This window comes from Gorilla gorilla, chromosome 9 (genome assembly GCF_029281585.2).
Source record: "Gorilla gorilla gorilla isolate KB3781 chromosome 9, NHGRI_mGorGor1-v2.1_pri, whole genome shotgun sequence".
In the NCBI taxonomy this organism is placed as follows: domain Eukaryota; kingdom Metazoa; phylum Chordata; class Mammalia; order Primates; family Hominidae; genus Gorilla; species Gorilla gorilla.
Genome location: NC_073233.2, coordinates 138,122,692 through 138,147,528, shown reverse-complemented (window position 1 = coordinate 138,147,528; position 24,837 = coordinate 138,122,692). Strand labels below are relative to the sequence as shown.

General features: G+C 55.1%; 1 protein-coding gene and 1 long non-coding RNA gene across 2 annotated transcripts in view; one reads left to right on the top strand and one right to left on the bottom strand.

Annotated features, from left to right (window-relative positions):
- Positions 1–2,978: 2,978 nt before the first annotated feature.
- Positions 2,979–24,837, bottom strand: part of ST14 (ST14 transmembrane serine protease matriptase) — a 50,882-nt gene continuing 29,023 nt past the window's right edge. The window contains exons 3-19 of the mRNA XM_019035916.4: positions 24,530–24,657; positions 24,248–24,318; positions 23,276–23,433; positions 23,025–23,060; positions 22,492–22,732; positions 19,040–19,179; positions 18,591–18,688; positions 16,870–16,979; positions 16,618–16,748; positions 15,378–15,482; positions 14,905–15,015; positions 14,702–14,815; positions 14,254–14,376; positions 13,185–13,371; positions 4,658–4,932; positions 3,764–3,900; positions 2,979–3,680 (exon numbers count right to left, since the gene is read on the bottom strand). Of these exons, the coding sequence (XP_018891461.2) occupies positions 3,519–3,680; positions 3,764–3,900; positions 4,658–4,932; positions 13,185–13,371; positions 14,254–14,376; positions 14,702–14,815; positions 14,905–15,015; positions 15,378–15,482; positions 16,618–16,748; positions 16,870–16,979; positions 18,591–18,688; positions 19,040–19,179; positions 22,492–22,732; positions 23,025–23,060; positions 23,276–23,433; positions 24,248–24,318; positions 24,530–24,657 (2,327 nt within the window). The 3' untranslated portion in view covers positions 2,979–3,518. The remainder of the gene's footprint in view (positions 3,681–3,763; positions 3,901–4,657; positions 4,933–13,184; positions 13,372–14,253; positions 14,377–14,701; positions 14,816–14,904; positions 15,016–15,377; positions 15,483–16,617; positions 16,749–16,869; positions 16,980–18,590; positions 18,689–19,039; positions 19,180–22,491; positions 22,733–23,024; positions 23,061–23,275; positions 23,434–24,247; positions 24,319–24,529; positions 24,658–24,837) is intronic.
- Positions 9,182–13,029, top strand: LOC129525519 (uncharacterized). Its single transcript, XR_008669882.2, has 3 exons — positions 9,182–9,282; positions 10,160–10,249; positions 11,064–13,029. It is a non-coding gene; the product is annotated as an uncharacterized lncRNA (long non-coding RNA).

The window sequence follows — 24,837 nt, the reverse complement described above, 5'->3', positions numbered from 1 at the left end:
AGCCCCTGGGGTCCGTAGCTCTAGGTCTCTGGAGACCTCCAAACTGGGCCCAGGATTTTAAACATTTCCTTTTCCATAAAGTCCTTCCTAATCCAAATTTCACTGTGATTCCTGCAGACTCTAGGTCTGAGTAGGACTCGCCGTGGCTGCAATAAGCAGGACTCGGGTTAAACTTTCATTAAATTTACATGGTTATGATTTCTAGCTAAAACAATGGCGATACAAGGTAGTTTAGGGGGATCAGAGAGTTGGATCATCTTGAGATCTCAGCAACGAAAGCAGCTAGTCAGTAGGGGAAAGCCTCTGCGGAGCTGCACTGAGCTTGTGGGAGCGCAGCAGCAGCCCTGCACTCTTCCCCTCTGAGGCCAGCCTGCTGTGCAGGGGACCTGTGCACGGGGAGGGGGGCCCTCAGCCTGGCCCTCCCACCTCCTCCTCTAACCCTTCAGACCTCTGCTGTGGCCTTCACCTGGGTGAAGGAAAGGCTGGTCAGCACAGACCTACGCAGGCCTCTGGCCTCTCCCAGCTGCTGCAGGTCTGGACTGCCATCCTCAGCAAGGAGGAATGGCTCTAGCCTGCTGGTATTCCCACCCTGTCAGCTCAGGCTCTTGGACCAGAGACTTCTGCCTTCGTGAGAGCTATCAGTGCGGGGCCTGCGTGATGTGTCTGGCCTCTGGCGAGTTAGGGAGTCTCAGCCTGATCTTCTGATCTCCAGCCAGAAGTAACACAGGATTTGGCCCCATAATCTTTTTAAAGGCACTGACATGTGATTGATTTTCCAGGGCTCAAATGCTTCTCGACATTCAGGCAGGCTTCCAGGATCCCCCAAGGACCAAGGATGTCCTGCAAACCGCAGCTCTGGGCATCTGATGGAGCACTTGGTGATGCTGCTGCTCCGTGGCACTCGGAATGGCATGACCCGCTGCAAAAACGGTGCTCTCCAACCTCACAGGAACGCTCCTTAGAGCACAGGCCACTGGCCCCACCCAGCGGGCCCCCCAGTTTCTGTTCAGGAGGTCTGGATGAAGCATGAGACTCTGCACCTATGAGTCCCAGGAGATCTCGATATTCCTGCCCAGGGACCTCCCGAGAGAAACACTGCCACAGACGACACGCCTTGTCCCACTCAGACCTCCCGCAGAGAGTCCCGGAAAGGGTGGGATGACCCTGAAGGCTAGCCATCTGTGTTTTCACCTGCTCCCCGGGTGGGAATCTGACCGGGGGGAGTGAGCAGTCCAGAACACTGTCAAGCCACAGTGGAGCTGAGGGTGGTGCAGTGGCACGGGCTGGGCTGGCCTCCCTGAATCCCACTGCATGGATGACCATGTCTACACCCCGGCCAAGCCCCGGCTGCCAGGCTCACGCACACTTAGGAACCAGACCACACACAGGCCTCGTGAAACCTCTCCATTTAACGTAGACCATTCCCTCAGCGCCTGCACTGGGCACTTCTGTCCGATGCGATCAGGTGGGAATGACCATGTCAGGGCAGAAAAGGAATGACATTTACAACACGCACGGGAGTCCTTCAGCATCATCCTCATTCTACTTCCCATGCCTTGGTAAGAACAGATGTTCTTTCCCTCCCCAGGGTGGAAAATGCGACAGATTCTCACACAGGTTCCAGGCAACACTCCCTCCCTCAAAAAGGCAAAACACTCAGGCTAAAATGAAAGAGGCACTGCAAACCCCACCTCCCCCGAGAAGCCTTGCAGGGTTGCTCCAATCAGACTATATTTCCTCCTTTTTGTTTCCATAACTCATGGCAGGCAAAAAACCATTCATTGAACAAACACATATCAGCATGTTCTAGGACAAGCCTGAGCTGGGGACATAGCGGTGAGCCAAGGCTACCTTCTGCCCTCGTGACACCGGCCATGTCATTTCTCTCCCCAGGTCCTCTTCAGCTGGGGACATAGCGGTGAGCCAAGGCTACCTTCTGCCCTTGTGACACTGGCCATGTCATTTCTCTCCCCAGGTCCTCTTCCCTGCCCCAAGCCCATGTGGCGCATCAGCATACAAGAAGCCCTCAAATGTTCCCCCAAAAGCTCCCTAACCCTTCCCCAGATCGTTGACATTGTCCCTTCAGGCCACCAAGCAAGAAGAGAGGGAATATTTTAAATTAAGTAAAAATCTAGGGAGGCTGGGGGTGGTGGCTCAGCACGAGCCCAACACGGGAAGATGACTTGAGCCCAGGAGTTCAAGACCAGCCTGGGAAACATAGTGAGACCCTGTCTGTACTTAAAAAAAAAAAAAAAAAAAAAAAAACAACAACTTAGCCAGGTGTGGTGGTGGGCACCTCTAGTCCCAGCTGCTCAGGAGGCTGAGGCAGGAGGATAGCTTGAGCCCAGGAGACTGAGGCTGCAATGAACTGTGATCATGTCACTGCATTCCAGCCTGGGTGACAGAGCAAGACCCTGACTCAAAAAAAAAAAAAAAAAAAAGAAAAAGAAAAAATCAAGGGGGATGGCACGGGAGGTGTGGGTGCCCTTCAGCCAGGCAGCACCCCTCCTCCAAGGCCTTGGGACCCATCTGCTCAGGCTTCACTAGACAGACAGCCAGGTCTTCATGCCCAGACTCACATCTGTCCCTGTGAGTGTGTGTGCTCACAGGACCGCCTCCCCACCAAACACGAAGCCACGCTTCCGCCCATCTTCCTCTGACAAAGCTCCTCCCTCTCCTAGGTTGGACCCAGGCCTGGGCACCAGTGCACCCCCCCTCTCCGCCATCCCCCCACATTCCTCTCCCCACCTCGCCAACCCGCATTTCCCTCCTACCAGGGCACCAGGCCCCTGGTCTTGGAAGCTACAGGTCAGAGCAAAACCAGCCCCTTGCTGGCCTAGAGAAAGCAACGGCACTGTGGGCCCCACCCAGCCTGACTCCAGGGTCTGTGCTGAGGGGAATGTACATCCAATTTCTTGCAAATCGAGTAGGAAAAAGGAGGAAGGAGGGCGCAACTCCAGTAGGAAAAGAAACTTACCTAAAAAGAAATAAAATGTTTTACTCATTTACACAAATACACACACTGAAGTCCACCCTGGGAGCTGGTAAAACAATTTCAATCTCAGACCCGTCTGTTTTCCAGGGTCCTCCGAGCCTGGGCTTCCTGAAGAGCGTGGCCCAAGGGCCCCACAACCCAGATCCAGCAGCCCCCACCACCTTCACCGAGGAGGCCCCGAAGCTCCCTTCCCGCTGCTCCTTAGAGACAGGGGAGGCAGATATGCACAAACGCGCCTCGGCCCAGCTTGGGGCTGGCGGGGGAGGCTGTGTCTTCAAACCTTTGCCCCCAGTTGGGTCAGGAGAACCACCAGTGTCCTCCCCTTCTACCTCCCAGCTCCACTTTGGAGGCTGAGGAAGCGAGAGGTTTTCTAGGCAGATTTGGAGCCCTGAAGATTGAGTTCACAGTGTATGTTCTGGGGGCGCTGGTGCAGTCAGTGGTCCAGTCTCCAGCCTGCAGGCGTGCACACTGGGGTGGACGATGGGTGGCCCCGCAGGTGTACACATTTGGGTGGCCCCGGCCCCTATACCCCAGTGTTCTCTTTGATCCAGTCCCGAAACAGAGGGAGCCTTGTGTACACGCCTGGCTTGTTCCTCTGAGCGCAGCCGTCTCCCCAGCTCACCACACCGGCCTGGAAGATCCGCCCATCCGCCTCCACGCTGGACAGGGGTCCCCCGGAATCACCCTGGGCGGAGACAAGCCCTGCCGTGAGTCCCCAGTCCCGCCTCTCCCGGGGCCCACCTGCCGCCCTCCTGCCCCGGGGGGCACCTGGCAGGAGTCCACGCCGCCGCTGAGGAAGCCCACGCACATCATGCGCGGCGTGATCTGCTGCGGCAGGAGGTTCTCGCAGGTGGTCTGGTTGATGACGCGGATCTCACCCTTTTGCAGGATCAGCGCGCCAGTGCCTGGGGAGAGGGCAGGACGGGGCTGGGAGCCGGGCTGCTTCGAGGGCAGCGTCATTCGAGACGCTCCCCACGGGTCATTGGACTAGAAAACTCTGGAACAGCCCAGATGCCCGGGGCTGACAAACGGGTAATCCGCGTCTACTCAGTGGGCTCTGGCAATAGCAGCCACCTAGAGGAAGCAGGGGCATGCTGAGATCTGCCAGGCGAGTTGAGAGGGAACAGACGCCGCGGCAAGCAGGGGTGAGGGAACAAGAAGCAGAGAGGCGGAGGGAAGGCGCCGCAAATGCCCGCGGGGTTCTGTGAGGGCACTGGAGCTGTAAGTCCTGTTCGTTTTCTTTCCTCTCCAAAGACGACAAACGTTCAGCATATGCTGTACAGTGGATTTTTTCAGTCTAGCATTTGCCAACTAACGGCCTGCTTCCCTTCATACCCACCCCCTCACGTGCCTTAAGCACCACTGGGCTTAAGGTGTTGCTATCTTCATTACGCGGATGCACAAACAGGATCAGAATTTAAGCAACTCGCTCAAGGTCACTCAGCTAGTTAGGGGCAAAGCCAACCTTCAATCCTGAGCCCAGGCTGCAAATCCCATGCCCCTTTTACTAAAGGCCTCCATTCCGCCCTGGACAGCCTCATTCTGCCAGGCAGAGGGAGACTGGAGCAGCCCCCCGCCCCGAGACTGGACACGCAGAGGAAACACGGCCTTGGAGAAAGGCCCCAGGCCCTCTGCGGAGCCCTAGGTCAGCCCGAAGCTTACCTCCATACTGGGTGTGTCCCCAGCCCGTGACCCAGATGGCCTTGCCGGCAGGGAAGACATGGGAGGCGTCCGGCAGGCAGATGGGCCGCACCATGGAGCTGTACTCTGCCGGTTTCTCCAGCTCCAGCAGCGCGATGTCATAGTCGAAGGTGAAGTCATTGAATAAGGGGTGGGAGATGATGCGCTTGAGCCTGCGCTCCTGCACCCCAGGGGCGCTGCGCTGGCTCTGGTCGTGCAAGCCCAGGAAGGCCGTCCACTGCGTGGGGTCTGAGTACCTGGTAGGGAGAGCCACTATGAGACTGCGCGGTCACTCGGGTCTGTGCACACGGCCTCGCAGCCCCGCGCGTTCCCAGAGGATTCCGCATGGATGAGGCACAGCTGCTGCTAAGAGAAGACGATGGGGCCGGCTCTTATTTGGTCTTGACCCTAAGCTAGAAACGACTAAGTGCCTCCAGCTGCAGTATGAAATCCCTCTTGAACTCTTTACCCCCCCTTCCTTGAATACATTTTTAATCTGATGACCAAAAATTAGTTATCTTATGAACCTGATCTTTCACAGGAGGAATAACAGATCAATCCAAATAATCTTATTTATTTATTTATTTATTTATTTATTTATTGAGACTGAGTCTCGCTCTGTCACCCAGACTGGAGTGCGGTGGTGGCATGATCTCGGCTCACTGCAATCTCCACCTCCCGAGTTCAAGCGATTATCCTGCCTCAGCCTCTTGAGTAGCTGGGATTACAAGTGCACACCACCACACCCAGCTAATTTTTGTATTTTTAATAGAGATGGGATTTCATCATGGTGGTCAGGCTGGTCTCGAACTCCTGACCTCGTGATCCGCCCACCTTGGCCTCCCAAAGCGCTGGGATTACAGGCGTGAGCCACCACGCCCAGCCCAAATAAATTTTTAATGTAGTGCTATATAACCTAAGACCAAAATGAATTGAAAAATGTGTTGTATCTAAGTTTGTTGCTGGCTATGGAATAGGTTTAGCGATTCAGAAGCTGTTCCACATGGACTGCAGAGCCGGAGCCCACCCCACTCGGGGGGAAGGGAGGCACAGATGTGGAATGAGATCAGAGATATCAGGAAAGGCTCATGGTTTTTATTTTATTTTATTATTATGAGACGAAGTCTCACTCTGTCACCCAGGTTGGAGTACAGAGGTGTGATCTCAGTTCACTGTAACCTGCACCTACCAGGTTCAAGCAATTCTCCTGCCTCAGCCTCCCGAGTAGCTCGGACTACAGGCATGTGCAGCCACGCCTGGCTAATTTTTGTATTTTTAGTGGAAATGGGGTTTCGCCATGTTAGCCAAGCTGGTCTCAAACTCCTGACCTCAAACGACCAGCCCACCTTGGCCTCCCAAAGTGCTGGAATTACAGGCATAAGCCACCGTGCCCGCCGGCTCACAATTCTTAAAAACTGGCCTAAAACCAATACTGTCTCCAGCAGCACCCAGAACTTAGTGTCTAAATATCCTTCTCTATTGAAAGGAACCAGGGCTCCTTGGAAAAACAGCTGATTTCAGATCTGGGGCTTGATGGAAAGCATAAAGCAACCTGGAACATTTTGTTTCTGCAGGAAGCAATCGAGCACTCAAACAGCAATGCAGCCTCACAAAGCTGGCTAAAGTTAGGACAATAAGAACCCCAAAATAAGTGGTGACAGGGTGACACTACTACACAGGCGGAATAATAAAAAAGGGTGGGGTAATCCATCAGTCCACCCTGAGTCTAAAAAGTAATTTCAAAAGAATTTATAAAGGGAAAAGGAAAGCTATTCTTTACAGAGAAAAAGCAGCCCCTGGCCGGGCATGGTGGCTCACTCCTGTAATCCAAGCACTTTGGGAGGCCGAGGTGGGTGGATCGCCTGAGGTTAGGAGTTCAAGACCAGCCTGGCCAGCATGGTGAAACCCCGCCTCTACCAAAAACACAAAAATTAGCCAGGTGTGGTGGCCGGTGCCTGTAATCCCAGCTACTCAGGAGGCTGAGGCAGGAGAATTGCTTGAACCCAGGAGGCAGAGGTTGCAGTGAGCCAAGATCGCACCACTGAACTCCAGCCTGGGCAACACAGTGAGACCCCACCTCAAAAAAGAAAAAGAAAGAAAAGAAAAGAGAAAGAGAAAGAAAGAGTGAGCAGCCCCTAAATGCTGAAGAAACGGTACAATAAGGAACCACATTCGCGCCTGCCACAATAATAATCAACACATGTGAGAATCACCAACGGACGCTGAGACGCCGGGTAAAATACGGCTGGAGAACGAGACACTCACGCTGATTCAAAGAATCACCTGCGGTGTATTCACGACCAAGGGGGAAGCCCCTTTATGATGGCGAAACCTGTTGGGCGTCCCGAGCCAGGTGCTCAGCCTCCTCTCCCGACCAGCCCCCTTCACGGGGGATCCTGCTCTCCCCGAGTAGGGTACAGCACCGCCCGCGCACTGCTTCCTAACTCAGCCATGAAAACACAGTCGGGAAAACCCAAATTGAGAGGCATCCTGTAAGATAACCGGCCCGAACTTTTCAAAAATGTCAATGCCATAAAAAACCAAAAAATATAAGGCGTAGAGAAACTGTTCTTGATTAAAATGAGGTTAAAGAAACCTAATGACTAAATACAAGGCGTGACCCTTGACTGCATCCTAGGACTTTTTTTAAAAAGCTCCGAAGAAGGCTGGGCATGGTGGCTCACGCCTGTAATCCCAGCACTTTGGGAGCCCCAGGCGAGAGGATCACAAGGTTGGGAGTTTGAGACCAGCCTGGCCAACGTGGTGAAACCCCGTCTCTACTAAAAATACAAAAATTAGCCAGGCCTGGTGGCAGGTGCCTGTAATTCCAGCTACTCAGGAGACCGAGGCAAGAGAATCACCTGAACCTGGGAGGTGGAGGTTGCAGTGAGCTTAGATTGTGCCACTGCACTCCAGACTGGGCGATAGAGTGCGTCTCAAAAAAACCAAAAACGTCTAAAGAAGAACACGATGGGCATGATTGGAGGACATTTATGACGCGTACGTCAGCTCGCAGCACAAAGCAATGCCGCCATTTCTCAGTGTGGGACAGCGTCCGTGTTCTTGGAGACACAGGCCGAGGCACCTGGTGGGAAGCCTCACAATGGCTGCCCCCAGTTGGGAAATGGTTCTGAAAAATACATGCGGGTGCAAACAGAGAGAAAGCAAACATGATTAACTCAATCACTGAATGTAGATCAAAGGTATAAGAGTGTTCACTGTACAGCCAGGTGCGGTGGCTCACACCTGTAATCCCAGCACTTTGGGAGGCCAAGGCGTGGGGGGATCACGAGGTCACGAGTTCGAGACCAGCCAGGCCAGCATGGTGAAATCCCGTCTCCACTAAAAATACAAAAATTTAGCCGGGCATGGTGGCGCACACCTGTAGTCCCAGCTACTCCAGAGGCTGAGGCAGGAGAATTGCTTGAAGCTGGGAGGCAGAGGTTGCAGTGAGCTGAGATCACGCTGCTGCACTCCAGCCTGGGAACAGAGCGAGACTCTGTCTCAAAAAAAAAAAAAGTGTTCACTGTACTAGTCCTTTTTCTCGTTCATTGTATTTACAACATTTTTGTAGTTTTGAAAAATTTCAAAATAAAACATTGGAAAAATACATATTTAAAATAGAAAATGTGCGTGACAAGAGAAAGGCATGAAGACCCACTTCATTTTCCCTCACCTCTCAGGAAGGTCAAAAGGTTACTGAACCGCCCAGCCAGGGCACCTCCCCGACCCCGGAGCGCTAAACCCAGCCTCTGCCTCCACATCTCTCGCGTGCCCGCCCGAGCCCTGGTCCACTCTCACTGCCCTGGCGTCCATCACCTTCTGGCCTTTCTTTTTTCTTGAGATGGAGTCTTACTCTGTTGCCCAGGCTGGAGTGTAGTGGCATGATCTTGGCTCACCACAACCTCCGCCTCCCAGACTCAAGCGATCCTCCCACCTCAGCCGCCCCCAAGTAGCTGGGAGTGCAGGTGCATGCCACCATGCTCAGCTAATTTTTGTATTTTTAGTAGAAATGGGGTTTCATCATGTTGGTCAGGCTGGTCTCGAACTCCTGACCTCAGGTGATCCGCCTGCTTCGGCTTCCCAAAGTGCTGGGATTATAGGCATAAGCCACCGCGCCAGGCCCCCTTCTGGCCTTTCTTACAGACACCTCCCCACGGAATCGCATGCCTAGGCCAAAGCTCAGTTTTCCAACCTAGGCTATGCCCAATCTCGCTTCACTGTAATCTGTTGCCACCAGAAAATGACTTCCCAAAAGCTGTTCTTGTGAGATCCTTTTCGTCCCATTCCACAGCCTAAAAGAATTCCCAAGAGTTGCCAGGTGAGGTCTTGTGACCCACCCAGGCCTTCTGCGTTCACCGTTAATCGACCTGACCTTTCTAACAGTTTCCCAGCCTGCTCACATCCAGCCACGTACTCAGCCCCCTTCAACTCATTCACTCAACAATCCCTGGGCATCTGTGATGCGATCTATGACCCAGCCTTCAGGTTCACAGTGTACATGTGGAGAGATATGAAAACCACCAATTACAGCGTGACAAGAAGGGTCCCACAGAGGACTGGGTAGAAAGCTGTGGAAAAGGATGGACTGGGAGTCCGGAAACGAAGTGAGTTATGAACCAAGCCTCGACATCGCATAGGCCTGGCCACCTACGGCCTGAAGGGGTGGAGAATGCCGCATGTTTAAAGAGAACAAAGGTGGCCGGGCGCGGTGGCTCACACCTGTAATCCCAGCACTTTGGGAGGCCAAGGCAGGCAGATCACCTGCGGTCAGGAGTTCAAGACCAGCCTGGCTAACATGGTGAAACCCCGTTTCTACTAAAAGTACAAAAAATTAGCCGGGCGTGGTGGCGCATGCCTGTAATTCCAGCTACTCGGGAGGGTGAGGCAGGAGAATTGCTTGAACCCGGGAGGCGGAGGTTGCAGTGAGCTGAGATCACGCCATTGCACTCCAGCTTGGGCAACAAAAGTGAAACTCGGTCTCAAAAAAAAAAAAAAAAGAGCAAAGGCATGTTCAGGAAGCCCTCACATTGAGCATGGGGAAGGCATGAGGACTGCACTGGAGACTGAGGCTGGACGGACGGGCAGGGGCCAGATAACGTGGCCGTGTCGATCATGAAGGAGTTCCTGCTTTATACTGCAAGCCGTGGCAGGTGTTGAAGCAAGAGATTGGGGTGACCAGATTTTGGGAAGACCACTCTGGGCTCGAGTGGTGCAGACCAGAGTCCTGAGATGGAAGGAAGTAGATGGGGAGGGTGCTGCAGCTGCCCAGGCTACAGTGAGCTAGGAAGAGCAAGGTGGTGGCAGTGCAGATAGAAGAGAGTAGAGATGTTTCAGGAACACCCAGGAGGCGAGCATGTAGCTGAAAGGGTCTCATGGGACAGGGGAGAGGGGAGAGCCATCCTTGTCCCTCTAGCTCAATTCCCCGTGACCCCAACACTCAGCATGGACACCCCCATCCAGCTCTTTGCCCTGTGCCTGCAGGTTTCCACCTCCCTCCTCCAAGCCCGCCCTGTTCACCTGGCGACCTCAGCTCAAGATTCATGAAGCCCTGTCTGCAAACCCAGCCAATCGGTAAGTCTGACAGTATTTGATTCTATCAGCAGACTCAGCCTCTAACGTTTAAGGCATGCACGTCTACCAGCAGCTGAGAGACTGATTGTGAAGATGCAGCCACTGATATCCCCCATGGTGACCCCAGGGGCTGGAGTGCAGTTGGGAATCGCTAGTGCTCAGGTAGAACTTCTGATGTCCCAAGCACTCTTCTCGATGCTGACACAGTAAGTTGTTTTATCCCTGAAACAGCCCTGCGAGGTAGGGTCACGCTTTTTAAGATGAGGACTCAGGCACAGAGAGGGCAACTTGCCAAAGATCATATAGCTAATACGCTGTAGGCCACAATTGCAACCTAGGCAGCCTGTGCATTTAACCGCAACGTGATGCCGCCTCCTGGCAGTGCCCGATGAATGCATGATGACTTAGCCATGTGCTCAGGGTCCCTTGACACCAGGCCCCTGCACACCTCACACCTCCCTGCCTCTGCACACGACACTCCCTTTGTCTGGAAGGTCTGAGCCACCTGGTCCAGCTGACAGACACCCTCACCTTCAACCCTCAGTTCAGACACCCATGTTGAGTGTTCCCAACAGTCGCCCTCCCCAGTCCCTCAGGCATATGGGTTTAGAATTCTAAACTCCACATGCTGGGCCCAAGGGAGCCTGGACACAGCCCTGGCACAGCACTTACTGCACGTGTGTGTCATGTCTTGTCCCTACCCTTACAAGTCTGTGACCCACAATCTGCAGGGACCAAGTCCTATTCATGTTGGTCTCTCTAGTGTCAATAGTAACCAGGGGTATTGAATATTAATTGCACTACTCGTTGGCAGAAGCATGACTGATGATCAACACACGATGAAGGAGAAGGAAATGAGAAAGAAAGGAATGAAGCAAAGGAAAAGAGGAAGCAGTGCAGGATGGCAGGGGAGTTCTTAGTATGCACCCAGCCATTTCCTAGCTCCACCTGCTAACTGGGCCTGGACATGACACCATGGTGACAATGAACACACTACGCAACCGGACCTTGGTCTCTAAATACCATTCCCAGTAAAGGACTCCTTGGAGAAATGGCTGGTCCTAGGCCTGGGCTGGGGAAACACAAGATGAGCCTATTTTACCTGGTAGTGCCAGAAAGCAAGGACATGGCTCAAAAAAGGAAAGAATGGGGCATGTCAAACAGGCACAAAAGCCAACCTCAAAGAGAAGTGGTCGGGCCAGGCATGGTGGCTCACATCTGTAATGCCAGCACTTTGGGAGGCCAAGACGGGAGGATCACTTCAGCCTAGGAGTTGGAGGCCAAGCTTAGCAACTTAGCAAGGCTCTGTCTCTACAAAAATTTTAAACTAGCTGGGCATGGTGGCATGTGCCTGTAGTCCCAGCTACTCGGGAGGCTGAAGCAGGAGGATTGCTCAAGCCCAGGAGTTCAAGACTGTAGCAAGCTATGATTTGCACCACTGAACTTCAGCCTGGGTGACACAGTGAGACAAGGGACAGCCTCAGGCTGGACAAAGCCACGTGTCAAGCACCCAGTGAAGCTGGGGACCATGGAACTGGGTCCACTCCCCACAGGCTCTTGCTGTCCATCTCCATCACCCAAGCCCTGTGCATGGGTCTGAGCACACTCCCTCTGTGCCACAGGCCTCCCTCCTGCTGTGGGCCCAGCTCTCCTCCCTGCAAAGGGCAGCTGAGGGCTTGGGTCACCTGCTCCTGGAGCTGCCTACCATGGAAAAGCATGCCGCCAGCAGAAAGCGCATCCCCTTCTCCCGAGGTTGGATTCTCCTGGAAGGCCCACGCCCCTGCGCCTGCCTCTTCAGAGCAAGCCAGGCCCTAACACTCCTTCCTTCAGCCAACAGCCAGATGCCCAGAGAGGCCAGGAGCTAAGACACAAATAGCACAGCCCCAGCATTGTGCCCCTGTTCCTGGGATGCCCATGTGACCCTTCCAGGCCTCTCATCTGCCTGTATGTCTGAGGCCATGACATGCTGAGCACCTGCTATGCGCCAGGCACAGCGCAAAGTGTCTCAAGTACAGCATTGCATTTAATTCTCACAACTCTAAGGGTGGGAGCTGATACTGTCACTATCATCGGTGAAGAACCCAAGGCCTAGGAAGTTTGAATAACCTGCCCAGGGCCACCAGCAAGCCAGAGCTGGAGCATGAATCCAAAGCTCACGCTGGCCAATCCGAGGAGTTGTGCAGTGCAGACTCACCGGAGACCACACCTGTGCTCAAGTCTGGCTCTGCCACTTAACAGCTGTGCCACCCCAAGCAAACGTCCCTACTTCTCTGAACCTTACTTTCTGTAGTGAGGATACAATCAAGCTGCCTAACTTGCTAGGGGCTTTTAGGAGAGGCACAGAGACAGCACTTGGCTGCAAGTGGGCACCGAATACAGTGAGTTTATTATTACTGGTATTAAGCCCCGTCCTGGGATATCTGCTCATTTGGTTTGGATGCTTGTCCCCTCCAAATCTCATGTTGAAATGGGATCCCCAGTGTTGGAGGTGGGGCGTGGTGGGAGGTGTTTTGGTCACGGATCCCTCGTGAATGTTTTGGTGCCCTTCCCATGGTGATGGGTGAGTTCTGAGTTCACACGAGGCTGGCTGCTTAAGAGTCTGGGACCTCGTCCTGCTCTCTCTTGCTCCTGTTCTCGCCATGTGATGTGCCTTCTCCCCCTTCACCTTCTGCCATGGATGGAAGCTCCCTGAGGCCCTCACCAGAAGCAGAGGCTGGCGCCACGCTTCCTATACAGCCTACAGAACCACGGGCCAAATAAACTCTTTTCTTTATAAATGACCCAGTCTCAGGTATTTCTTTAGAGCAACTCAAGAATGGACTAACACATGTGGCCACCCCTCCAGTGCCCTGCTTCGGTGCCAACCTATCCTGGCATGACTCCCAGATGCAAAGGGCCAGCAAGGAGGCTCCCTGCTGCCCACCCAGAGACCCACCTGAATCCTCTGTCATCGATGTAGCAGTGTGCGGCGGAGACCAGCCAGTTGGGAGAGATGAGGGAAGCACCGCAGATGTGGCCCTGGCCCAGAGCATGCAGGCTCACCTGCCAGGGCCACTCGCCCTCATCCGCATCCGTGCCCCCAACAACACGAGCCTGTCTCGTGAATGACCGCAGCCCACAGTCTGCAGAGGGGGCATAGAACCAGAGGACAGCAAGTCAAGGTGGGGACATTGAACCCCAAGGGGATATGCAGTGGGTGCCAGGAGACCCTGTGTGGGGAAGCCAGCTTTTGCCGCGCACAGCACTGCTGGCGTGGCCAGGGCGTGAGGGACCCCCAAAACTATCTTTGAGCTTCACAGACTCCCTTCCACCATGCCCCTCCTTCTCCCCGCTCCCAAATTCAAACCCTCATCTTCCCACCTCCCCCTCCCTCACAAATGCAGCGAGGGCCTCCGGAGGCTGGCTGGTCAGCTTCACTTTGATTTGGGTGTCATCTGCCTGACTTGACATCATTTGGGACATCACAGGGGAGGGGGCGGCATGGAGCAGGGAGAAGCATCTTTGAATGCTGAAGGCCACAGCTCTGAGAGGGACAAATGAACCGCTGATGTGAGGTCACAGAACAGCTGTAGCTGTGCTCAAATCTAACCTGTGGCCAGCCAACGCTTCTGAAACACGGAGACTGCAGATTAAAGTATGGGCAGGCAGGGGTGACACCCTGCCTTGGGCTTGGGTGAGCTGGGCCGCTCTTCTCCAGGCTACTGCTCCACAGCTGTGTCTACATAGCAGGGGCCAGCAACGCACTGCAGCCACGACCTCGCCATGCTACAGAGGCGCTGAGATGCTGGCTGTACGGGCCTTTCTCCAAGACCAGAGCCAGCCCGTGGGGTGGTGCCTTCATGCCAACTGGCAAGGCTATCCTTTCCTCCAGGAGATGCACCCTCTCACCCAAACACAGAGCTGCTAAGTGAGGTGCTGGCGGGATTGCACCTCCAGGTGCACCCTCTGGTGGGCACTTCACACAGTGAACAACCTGCACAACCGTACTCGGATGCCCTGCTCACCGCAGTCCTTCTCATCTGAGCCGTCGCTACAGTCCTCCTTCCCGTCACACTCAGGGTTGCCCTTGCTCAAGCAGAGCCCGTTGAGGCAGCGGTAGGTGTGTTTGGTACAAGTGATGACGTTCACTGTTCAAGGAGGAGGACAAGGGAGGGGCTCAATTCCTCTGCAGCATCCGACCAGAAGCCAGAAACCACCAATGGCGCCTCATGGCCCCTGCACATTACCCCCTCACCCAGGCCTGCCCCACCCACGCCCACTGGCCTCCCAGCCCTGCTACAGGTTCTCCACCTTCTGGAAAATTCTCCCCCGACCAGAGCCCTTTCTCATCACACTTAACACACAGGTGGTTTGTGTTCATTAAACTCGGGGCGTCCTGCATGTGCGTGTGCTCAGGGCAGCCTCCTCCGGGGGCGAGGCCCCCAGCAGGAAGATGGGTGGGGCAGGCCTCACCCTTGGGGCAGGAGGCCTCGTCGGACCCGTCCCCACAGTCGTCCTTCCCATTGCACTGCTGGCTCTTCGAGAGGCACTTCCCATTGGAACACCTGAAGGTCTGGGCCGGACAACCTGCAGAGGCGCCAGGACTCAGCCACCAGGAGCCACCGTCAGTCGCCCCGCCCACCTGCCCGCCCAGGCAGCCCCTCCCCAGCACTCACTGCACCCCTGCTCGTCGCTGTTGTCTCCGCAGTCGTTCACACTGTCGCAGACCCAGAAGAGGGGCTTGCAGAACTTGTTCTTGCACGTGAACTGGTGGCTGGCGTCGCAACCTGGAGTGGGGTAAGGGGAGGTCGGCCGTGAGGCCCTCATCACTCACTGCTTCCCCAGGATGCCCAGGCGATCAGAGCTACCTGGGGACCGCTTTCTGATCTACAGAGAGGCCCAGGTGGCCCTGCTCCACCAGCTACCAAGCTGACCTCAGCACTTCCGAGACACCCCACCACCTGCCCCATAGGCCAAGATCTCCATATGGCAGGGTGGGGAGGGGGGCCAGAGGTCTCTACACAGGGCCGAGAGCAAAAACTCCCACCACCTCCGGCCTTTCTGCCTCGGCAGTCAGCCAGCAGGGCCATGGGACGCGGGCAGGGTGGGGAAGGAGGGTGGGGAGACCGGGGCTCCCAGCCTGACTCACTGCAGTTGAGCTCATCGCTGTGATCGGTGCAGTCGGCCCAGCCATCACAGCGCAGCTCCTTCCGGATACACCGCCCCGTGCGGCACGTGAACTGCCCCGGGCACGCTGCGGGCACAGGCAGGCCTCAGGCCCCCAGCACCCACCCACCTCCCTCCGCTGGCTCCCGGCTCCCTCCCTCAGGCCAACCTCCCAGCCACAAACACACAGGAGCAGGGCAGATGCTGTGGCCCAGGGCAGGGGTTGCCCAGGCCCACCAAGCTGTGACAAAGGGGTTCCTGCACCCGCAGCTAGTGTGGGAAGAGGGCTGGCCACAGACCCCAACCTGGGCTGGCAGGGTCCCTCCCCACCACTGAGGATCGAAGCCCAGGAAGCACCAGGTGCCCTGCAGAGAGGCCAGCTGGTCGCAGGACCTGCCCTGCCCTGTGTGCTGGGCTCCCTGGTGCCCCTGAGGGCCAGGCCCCGCCTGTGACGCTCAGCTGGTCCCCGATGCATGTGATGTGTCCTATCCAAATGTAGCGCGGCATCGTGCACTTCCTTCACCCTAAACATTTTCCATATTTCAATGTTTCTGAAATCCGGAGGCATCTGACCACTTTGCAGATGACAAAGTTGTAAGGAGACCATTGTCACCGCCTCGGCACAGGGGCACTTCGGTCACAGGTAAGTGTTTAGATCAAAGGTGTTGGTTCATCCAAGTGTACTTTTGGTGGTGAGCCAGGCCCTTGAATTTTACCTTAAATGTGGATTCCTAAGCATAGTTAAATGTCTTCCCAAGGTTATTCCATGACGCAGGGTGGAAATAAAAACACATTGCCTATGTGGAAGAACCACTGCTCATACAGCCAATGGCACTTCCTCATGTGTCTCAGAACTACACTGTGAATCCCAACGGTGCTAACAGGCCACAGAGGCAAGCACAGATGATCAAAGTCACGGTGAAGGTGGGCCTGAGGGACAGATGGCCGGGGGAGCTCAGATGAGGGGCGTCTCCAGCCGCAGGTACCTCATGCTGGGACTGCAACCCAGAAGGACACGGTGTGTACCAGCGCTCACAGCCAGCCTGCTTTAATTAATGCATCAAAGGTAGTGTGTTTTCCTCCCAAAGCTATGGGAGGGGTGAGATGCTCTTACATTCTCCAGCATTTCAGAATCAGCAAAGCACGATGCTAACGAGATGCAGGGTAGACAGAACACGCGGTGCAGGCCCCCGCCAGCCCTCCTCCCAACAATGTTCACTCACGGTCACTGGAGTCGTAGGAGAGGTATTCAGCTAAGAAGCCGGTGTCGGTGTAGGACTGATCTGAGTGGAAGCGAACTGTGATCTTGTTGCTGTTGCTGGTGACGACGAACTGGGACCTCTCTCCGCAGTACCTGGAGCGGGGGCAGGGCACAAGGTGAGGAGGGACAGCTGGGAGCCGGGGGGCTGGGGGTCTGGTGGGACCCCTCCCCCTGCAGCATGGGCCCGGCAGCCCCCATACCCCCGGGGACTCACTTCTCCCCGTTGATCTCCACGTAGTCCTTGGGGCAGGTGCCCGCAGGCACGCCGGGCTCCAGCAGGTAGAAGAATTTGAAGCGCACCTTCACATGCTGGTTGTTGGGCACCTGAGGGAAGAGAGGCTGCTGGGAATGTGCAGTTCCCCTCCCTCCTCCCTGAACCTGAGGACGTCAAAGGGAGGCAGCGGCATGGACCAGGGAGAGATGGTATGCCTTCCATCACCAAGACAGGTTGGAAAGTTCTCCCAGCGTTTTTGTTTGTTTGTTTGTTTGTTTGTTTGTTTGTTTGTTTTTTGAGATGGAGTCTTGCTCTGTCGCCCAGGCTGGAGTGCAGTGGCAAGATGTCAGCTCACCGCAACCTCTGCCTCCCGGGTTCACGCCATTCTTCTGCCTCATCCTCCTGAGCAGCTGGGATTACAGTCACAAGCCACAACACCCAGATAATTTTTTTTGTATTTTTAGTAGAGATGGGGTTTCACCATGTTGGTCAGGCTGGTCTCAAACTCCTGACCTCAGGTGATCTGCCCGCCTCAGCCTCCCAAAGTGCTGGGATTACAGGCACGAGCCACGACACCCAGCCTCTTTTCTTTTTTTTTTTTTTTTATTTTGAGATGAAGTCTCACTCTGTCGCCCAGACTGGAGTACAGTGGCAAGATCTCGGCTCACCACAACCTCCGGCTCCCAGGTTCAAGCTACTTTCCTGCCTCAGTCTCCCGAGCAGCTGGGATTACAGGCGCCTGCCACCACACCCGGCTAATTTTTGTATTTTTAGTAGAGACAGGGTTTCACAATATTGCCCAGGCTGGTCTCGAACTCCTGACCTCGTGATCCACCCGCCTTGGCCTCCCAAAGTTCTGGGATTACAGGTGTGAGCCACTGCACCCGGCCCTCCTGGCATTTTTAAAGAAAGGAAAGGGAGGCAGCTCTGGCTGGGATGGCGTCAGCGGCACGGACAGGCGACTCTCTTGTCTCACACACCTTCTTTGATTTCTTCCTGACGGTGCCTCTGAGACCCAGGCACTATCACCCTCACTTCACCTAGGGGCAAGCTGAGGCGCAGGGAGCTTCAGCAACTGCCCAGGTCATTCCATCACCTGACAAGGAGCTAAGATAAGAGTCTGGGTCTGCCTGACACTGCAGGAAGACCTGACCCCACCCTGAGCCCTGAGACACATGGTCTCTTTGGGGTTTGTTCATTTGTTTTTGTTGTTTTTTGAGACAGGGTCTCACTGTTGCCCAGGCTGGAGTGCGATGGTACTGTCATAGTTTACTGTAGCCTTAAACTCCTGGGTTTAAGTGATCCTCCCACCTCGGCCTCCTGACTAGCTGGGACTACAGGCGTGCACCACCTGCCTGGCTAATTTTTGTACTGTTTTGTAGAGATGAGGTCTCACTATGTCACACAGGCTGGTCTTGAATTCCTGGCCTCAAGTGATCCTCCTGCCTTGGTCTCCCAAGTTGCTGAGATTACAGGTGTGAGTCACGACATCTGGCTGCCTCTTTGGGGTTGATAAAGGATCTCCTCTTCCCTTTCTTCTGTCTTCCTCATTTGCCATCCACCTCTCTCTCATACACACACATACACACACACACATGCACACACATGCACACATATGCAAACACATGCACACACATACGCACACATCCGCACAGGGAGACATACACATGTGCAGATACATGCTCACACACACACACGTTCACACACCCCATAGCTCCTACCTCAATGTTCCACATGCAGTCAATGTTGGGTGGGTAGTGGCCTGGGTAGTAGGGGCTGTTGAACGTCCCCTGGGCTTTACGTAAGCGGCCTCCACAGCCTGAGAGGGAAGGTGGGAGAAAGCAAGAGGATCAGGAACCTGCCCGGCCGAGCAGGCAGGCGAGGGCTCTGCAGCCTGAGGCCTGGAGCTGCCTCCTGGATGCGTGGATGCCGCACAGCAAGTGCACAGCCAGGAAGGCCAGGTGCCGGGTGCCGAAGCTTCATGAGGGCTCCTGACCCAGGTGGTCGGCCAGATGCCTTTGGCTCAAGCTTCAGCCTCTGCTGCTGACCTAGGCCAGCTTGCCAACCACAGGGTCTAGCCTGTGGCCTCCTAAGCTCAGGTCACCCCCACTAAGGCCTTCCCCTTCTCTGCAGCCCGAGGGCAGTTGCGCCCTGCCCTGCCCTTCCTTACTGCTCATCTTAGGCAGCTGGAAGAAGGTGGCCTCAAAGCCGGGATGCCGCCGCTCAGTGTTGGTTATCAGTGTGATGAGCAGGACGTTCTGGGAGGAGTGGAAGGTCAGGTTGTAGGAGGGAGGGTAGGTGCCACACAACCTGTGGGGGCAGAGGGCGGGCATTAGGAAGAGCAGACAGAACCCAAGCTTCTCACACACCCAAACCAGGCTCTCAGGCAGAGGTGCCTGAGGACCCCACCCCTAACTCTGGTCCCATCCACAGAGGCCAAGAATGGAGTCAAAAAGACCTTCATTCAAGTAAGTCCCTCCCCCACACAATCACTGATGGAAGGAGTTAATGATAAACGGTTCACCTTTGTTAAAAAGAGCAACACCCAGCTGGGCGCAGTGGCTCACGCCTGTAAACCCAGCACTTTGGGAGGCCAAGGCGGGTGAATCACCTGAGGTCAGGAGCTCGAGACCAGCCTGGCCAACATGGTGAAATCCCATCTCTACTAAAGATACAAAAATTAGCTGGGCGTCATGGTGCACGCCTGTAATCTCAGCTACTCCAGAGGCTGAGGCGGGAGAATCACTGGAACCCGGGAGGCGGAGGTTGCAGTGAGCCGAGATCGCACCACTGCACTCCAGCCTGGGCGACACAGCGAGACTGTCAGAAAAAAAAAAAGAGCAACACCCTAGACACGATACATGCCCACAACAGAGGATTTATTAAATAAACTGTGGGCTCAATCAGAACAACAGCAGTAGTAACAATCAACATTTATTAAGAACGTGCCAAGGTCGGGCCTATAATCCCAGCCTGTTGGGAGGCCGAGGCAGGAGAATTGCTTGAGGCCAGGAGTTTCAGACCAGCCTGGGTAACGCCTCATCTCCATAATCAAAAAAACTAGCTGGGCATGGTGGCGCTTGCCTGCAGTCAGAGCTACTCCGGGGCAAGGCCAGAGAACTGCTTGAGCCTCAGGAGTTCAAGGTTACAGTGAGCTATGATTGCGCCACTGCACTCCAGCCTGGGTGACAAGGAGACTCAAAAAAAAAAAAAACATGCCTGGCATGGTTCTCGGTGCTCTTAAATCTATTAACTCATAATCTTCCTAACAGCTCTATGAAGTAGATACTATTACCCCTATCTCAGAGGTGAGGAAACTGAGACACAGAGTTGTTCAGTAACTTGCCCAACATCTCATGGTTAATAAGTGGCAGGCTTGGAATTTAAACTCAGGCATTCAAGCTCCAGAGTCCACACTGCTCACAACCATGTCATCCTGATTGTGTCCCCTCCTTCTAAACAATGCAACCTTATAAAAACTCTGAGAGAGAGGGTGACTGATTTGGAAAGATCGTCATAATATACTTCATTTGTTAAAGCAGGTAATGAGACTGAATGCACGGGATAATCCTATTTCTTAACACACACACAGCAAAAAAGGCTGGGAAAATAGACATCAAAAATTTGGCCGGGTGCTGTGGCTCACGCCTGTAATCCCAGTACTTTGGGAGGCCAAGGCAGGCAGATTGCCTGAGGTCAGGAGTTCGAGACCAGCCTGACCAACATGGTGAAACCCCATCTCTACTAAAAATACAAAAAAAAATTAGCTGAGTGTTGTGGCGCATGCCTGTAATCCCAGCTGCTCGAGAGGATGAAGCAGGAGAATCGCTTGAACCCAGGAGGCGGAGGTTGCGGTGAGCTGAGATCTTGCCACTGCACTCCAGCCTGGGCGACAGAGCAAGATTCCATCTCAAAGAAAAAGAATTAACAGTGGTTATTTCTAGGCAGTAAGATGACGAGTGACTTTAGTCTTCCTTTTGCTTGCCGATTTCTTTCTCCCACTGGGAACATGTACTTCTCTGTTGTACAATTAATAAATTAGAGAGATGGAAAAGAAGTCCTGGCTACGAAGCTGTGGTGGCAGATGGTTCTAGATTGTTCTTGGCCTGAATTTTAGCCCATTATTAATCAGGAAACGTCCGCCGAGCTCATTTCCATAGACAGCCATGGAAGGCTCTGGCCCAGCGAGTGCGGGAGAGGTGGCTCACCCACCATGCACAGCACCTCTGCGAGGTACGCCCCACCCTGACATGAGGTATCCCACAGGTACATTAACCACGCCTTTCCGTTTTCTGTAATGCAGGTGCTTTGACATCTGAGGCCCTGCTGACTGTGGAAGGCTGGCCAATGCTTAGAGATAGGAAAGGACTCACCTGCAAGCAAACCTTCCCTATGCAAACCCACCTATGGGGGCCCAGCCCCACCTCCTCCGAAAGGATCTCACACTCAGGGCCACTATTCTTTGCCCTAACCACCCCAGGCCCAAGTATCAGAGAACTAGGGACAGCTCCTATACCCCAGAGCCTACTGAAATTATTCAAACAAGCCAGTTCTAAACCTCTCACCCTGATTTGTCTTGCCTTTTCTGTGTAAACCATATAAAGGCTCTTTTTTTTTTTTTTTTTGAGACAGAGTCTCGCTCTGTTGCCCAGGCTGGAGTGTAGTGGTACGATCTCGGCTCACTGCAACCTCTGCCTCCCAGGTTCAAGTGATTCTCCCGCCTTGGCCTCCTGAGTAGCTGGGATTACAGGCGCCCGCCACCACACCCAGCTGATTTTTGTATTTTTAGTAGAGACAGGGTTTCACCAGGTTGGCTTGACTGGTCTCAAACTCCTGACCACAAGTGATCCAGCCGCCTTGGCCTCCCAAAGTGCTGGGCTTACAGGCGTGAGCCACCATGCCCGGCCCATAATAAAGGCTCTTGCTTACATTTTCCCCTCATTCCTGTTACCCCTTGACCAACCTGGTGTTTCCTCGTGTGGCCTGAGGCAGGGTCTTTCTCTGTTGCCCAGGCTGGAGTGCAGTGGTGCAATCACAGCTCACTGCAGCCTCGACCTCCTGGGCTGGAGATCCTCCTGCATCAGCCTCCTGAGTAGGCATGCGCCACCACACCCAGCTAAGCTTTTTATTTTTTATAGAGGCAGAATCTTGTTGCCCAGGCTAGTCTCAAACTCCTGGCCTCAAGAGATCCTCCCGCCTCAGCCTCCCAAAGCGCTGAGATTACAGGCATGAGCTACCATGCCCGCCAACAAAATTGTCTTTTCAAGGGCAGTCATCTCCTGATCTGTTGGCCTTCATATCCCTGAATAATAAAGCCTACATTTTACAACCGTGGGCAGTGCCTTCTCTCCGGCGGTTCAGGGCACAGGCCGCACAGGCTGGATTTGGTATCTGGGGTCTATAGAGCCTTCCTCTGCTTTGCCAAGGCTGAGAAAAATCACCTCCCAGACTCCCCTGGAGCTGCAGCTGAGGATCACACCACACGTGCCTCCTGCTGCCTGGATGTTTAGCAGTGGCCTGCGGCCAAGAGTCATAAACTGTATCCCAATCGTTGAAGAAGCTGGCCCCCTACAGGGCAGCCGCCAAGCTCCCACAGCCCCACCCGCCCCTCGGGGTACTCACTGCACCAGGGCGTGGGGCTCCATGGGGCTCAGGGTGTTGTACACCATCACCAGGTCGCTGCCGCGCTCGTCGCAGGACGCAAGGTCAAAGCTGCGGAAGGTGAGGCTCAGCACTGAGTCGGCATCCCCCCGCAGGGCCCACTGGCAGCGGGCATGAGCGGGGTAGGGGCTGTCAGGGAAGCCGGGCGTGGTGAAGCGCATCACCTCCACACCGCGGGCGTGCAGGCTAAAGCTGCAGCTGTCTGCGCAGGAGACAAGAAGGAGGGCGCGTGTCGGGGCAGGGCTGGGCAGAGCTGGGGGAGGACCCTGAGACCCCGTGGGTGTGCACCTCAGGCCTCGCCCCTTCGAGATGCCCCAGGCTGCCCTGGGCCTCGGGAAATCAGGAAGGGGGCTTCTCAGAGGAAGGGCCTGGAAAGATCGTCATAATATACTTCATTCAGAGGGACATGCTTCTGGGGACCCCACTGGCTCAAGGGCATCTGGCCGCATCCCGCCTCTTCCCCACCCAGAAGAGGAGGCGGGCACCATACTTACTGTCCTGGGTCCTGTGTACTGTTTTGGAGTCAGTGGCTGAAGAATAAGAAGGAGAATAAAGCATTTCCTGAAACAATCCATTTCCTATTCCTGCTTCCTTATTATCTAAAGGGAGGTGCCCGGCCAGCACGTAGTCTTCTCTCTGGGGCACTGGGCCCTGGGAGTGCCGGTCCCCTGCAAGGGTCCAGGGCCCAGCCCCACCCCATGGAAGGCTGGCCAGTCCCACGCCCACCCCTGGCCCTCGGACTCACGAAAAGCCACCACTGAGGTGACCACAAAGGACTTCAGGGAGCGCGCCCGCGGGGGCAGCATGACTACGCGCTCCTCGGCCATCACGCGCTCGGCCTCCTCCACCAGGTGCTGCGGGATACTGAACTCAGACCAGTAGTAGGCGATGACGCTGCCCTCGCTGGGGAGAGAGTGGGAGCCTGAGGCGGAGCTCTGGGCCCCATTTCCCCCACGTGCGCCTAGAGCGACTCCAGGACACATAGGCCGCTCAGGCCACCCGCGGGGGCACACCTGGGCCCGCCATCTGCAGAGGCCCTTCCCCAGCTCCTCTTTTGTGTCAACCCTCTTTCCACCCCAAAGCAAGAGGCCTTGCCCCTTTGCCCTCTGCTCTCACAGTCTCATCCCCAACCAGACCGATTCTGGGGGCCGCTCAGGGGTAGGAATGAGGAGGGGAAACCCATTGGAGTTTGGCCACAAGCGAGGACACACCGAGTGTCACCTTCCTGAGCCTGTTTTCTGACCTGAGAAAGGAACTGGGAATGCCACCTGCCACACAGCATTCCCCAGGGTTCAAACGAACTAGCAAAATAAAAAGCACTTTGAGAATAAAGTCTATTTTTTTACAAAAGTATGCGTGAAAAACTGCTCAAGCACAGAAAATGTGGGGGCTCATTGAAGCCTGCCTGAGTACCCCAACTCCCCCATACCCAAATTTGGAAAAACAACAAAGAATCACAGCCGTTCCTGGCATCATGCCAAGCACGTCACAGGCCTTTGGGCAGCTCATCACAGCAACAGCTACAGGCACCTTTGCCATGGGGGCAGAAGAGTCAGGCTGCCAAGTAATGCACAGGAGGACACAGCGAGGACCCTCCTTGGCTCTCCAGGCCAGGACCTCCAGCACCATCTCCCGCTTCCTGCCCCACACACTGTACCCCGATCCTACTCCCAGCCAGTCTGGGGTGCATCCCACTGGGCCTTCTCTCCACACCCACCTGAAGGCCGTCACAGCCGACTCCTTGTGGTAGGGGCCCAGGAACGGGACTCCGCTGTACAGCAGCTTCAGCTGAGGAAGGGCAGAGACTCAAGGTGAGCCCCATGCGGCGATGACCCTGCCCTAAGCCCGGGCTGCTCCCTCCCCTCCAGGGCCCAGGTCCCCTTTGCAGATCACCCCCATCCCAGGGCCCTGGGAGCACAGGCGAGGCATGTCCCTCCTGCCCAGCAGGTGGGACACCAGCGCACACAGCCCAGCAGGACTCTGGGCAGGCTGCACTCACCGCGTCTTTCACCTTGCTGGCCAGGCTTACAAACTCAGTGGAGTTGGAGTTCTCGTAGGCATCCACAAAATTCTCATTTGTGATCCTCATGTAGCCATTGAAGACCTTCTGGACACGCACGTCCCGGTCTGTGTGAGACCAGAAGGCGCTCAGTCAGGGGAGGTGGTACCACCCCCACCTGTCCCTCGCCGTCCACAATGGGGAATGAATGCCAGGAGGGGGCCATGGGTCAGCCCTGACTGCTCCCCATCACTCCCCATCGGGGTTCCAGAGAGGCCAAGAGATCCCTGTGTACTCAGTAGGTGGCC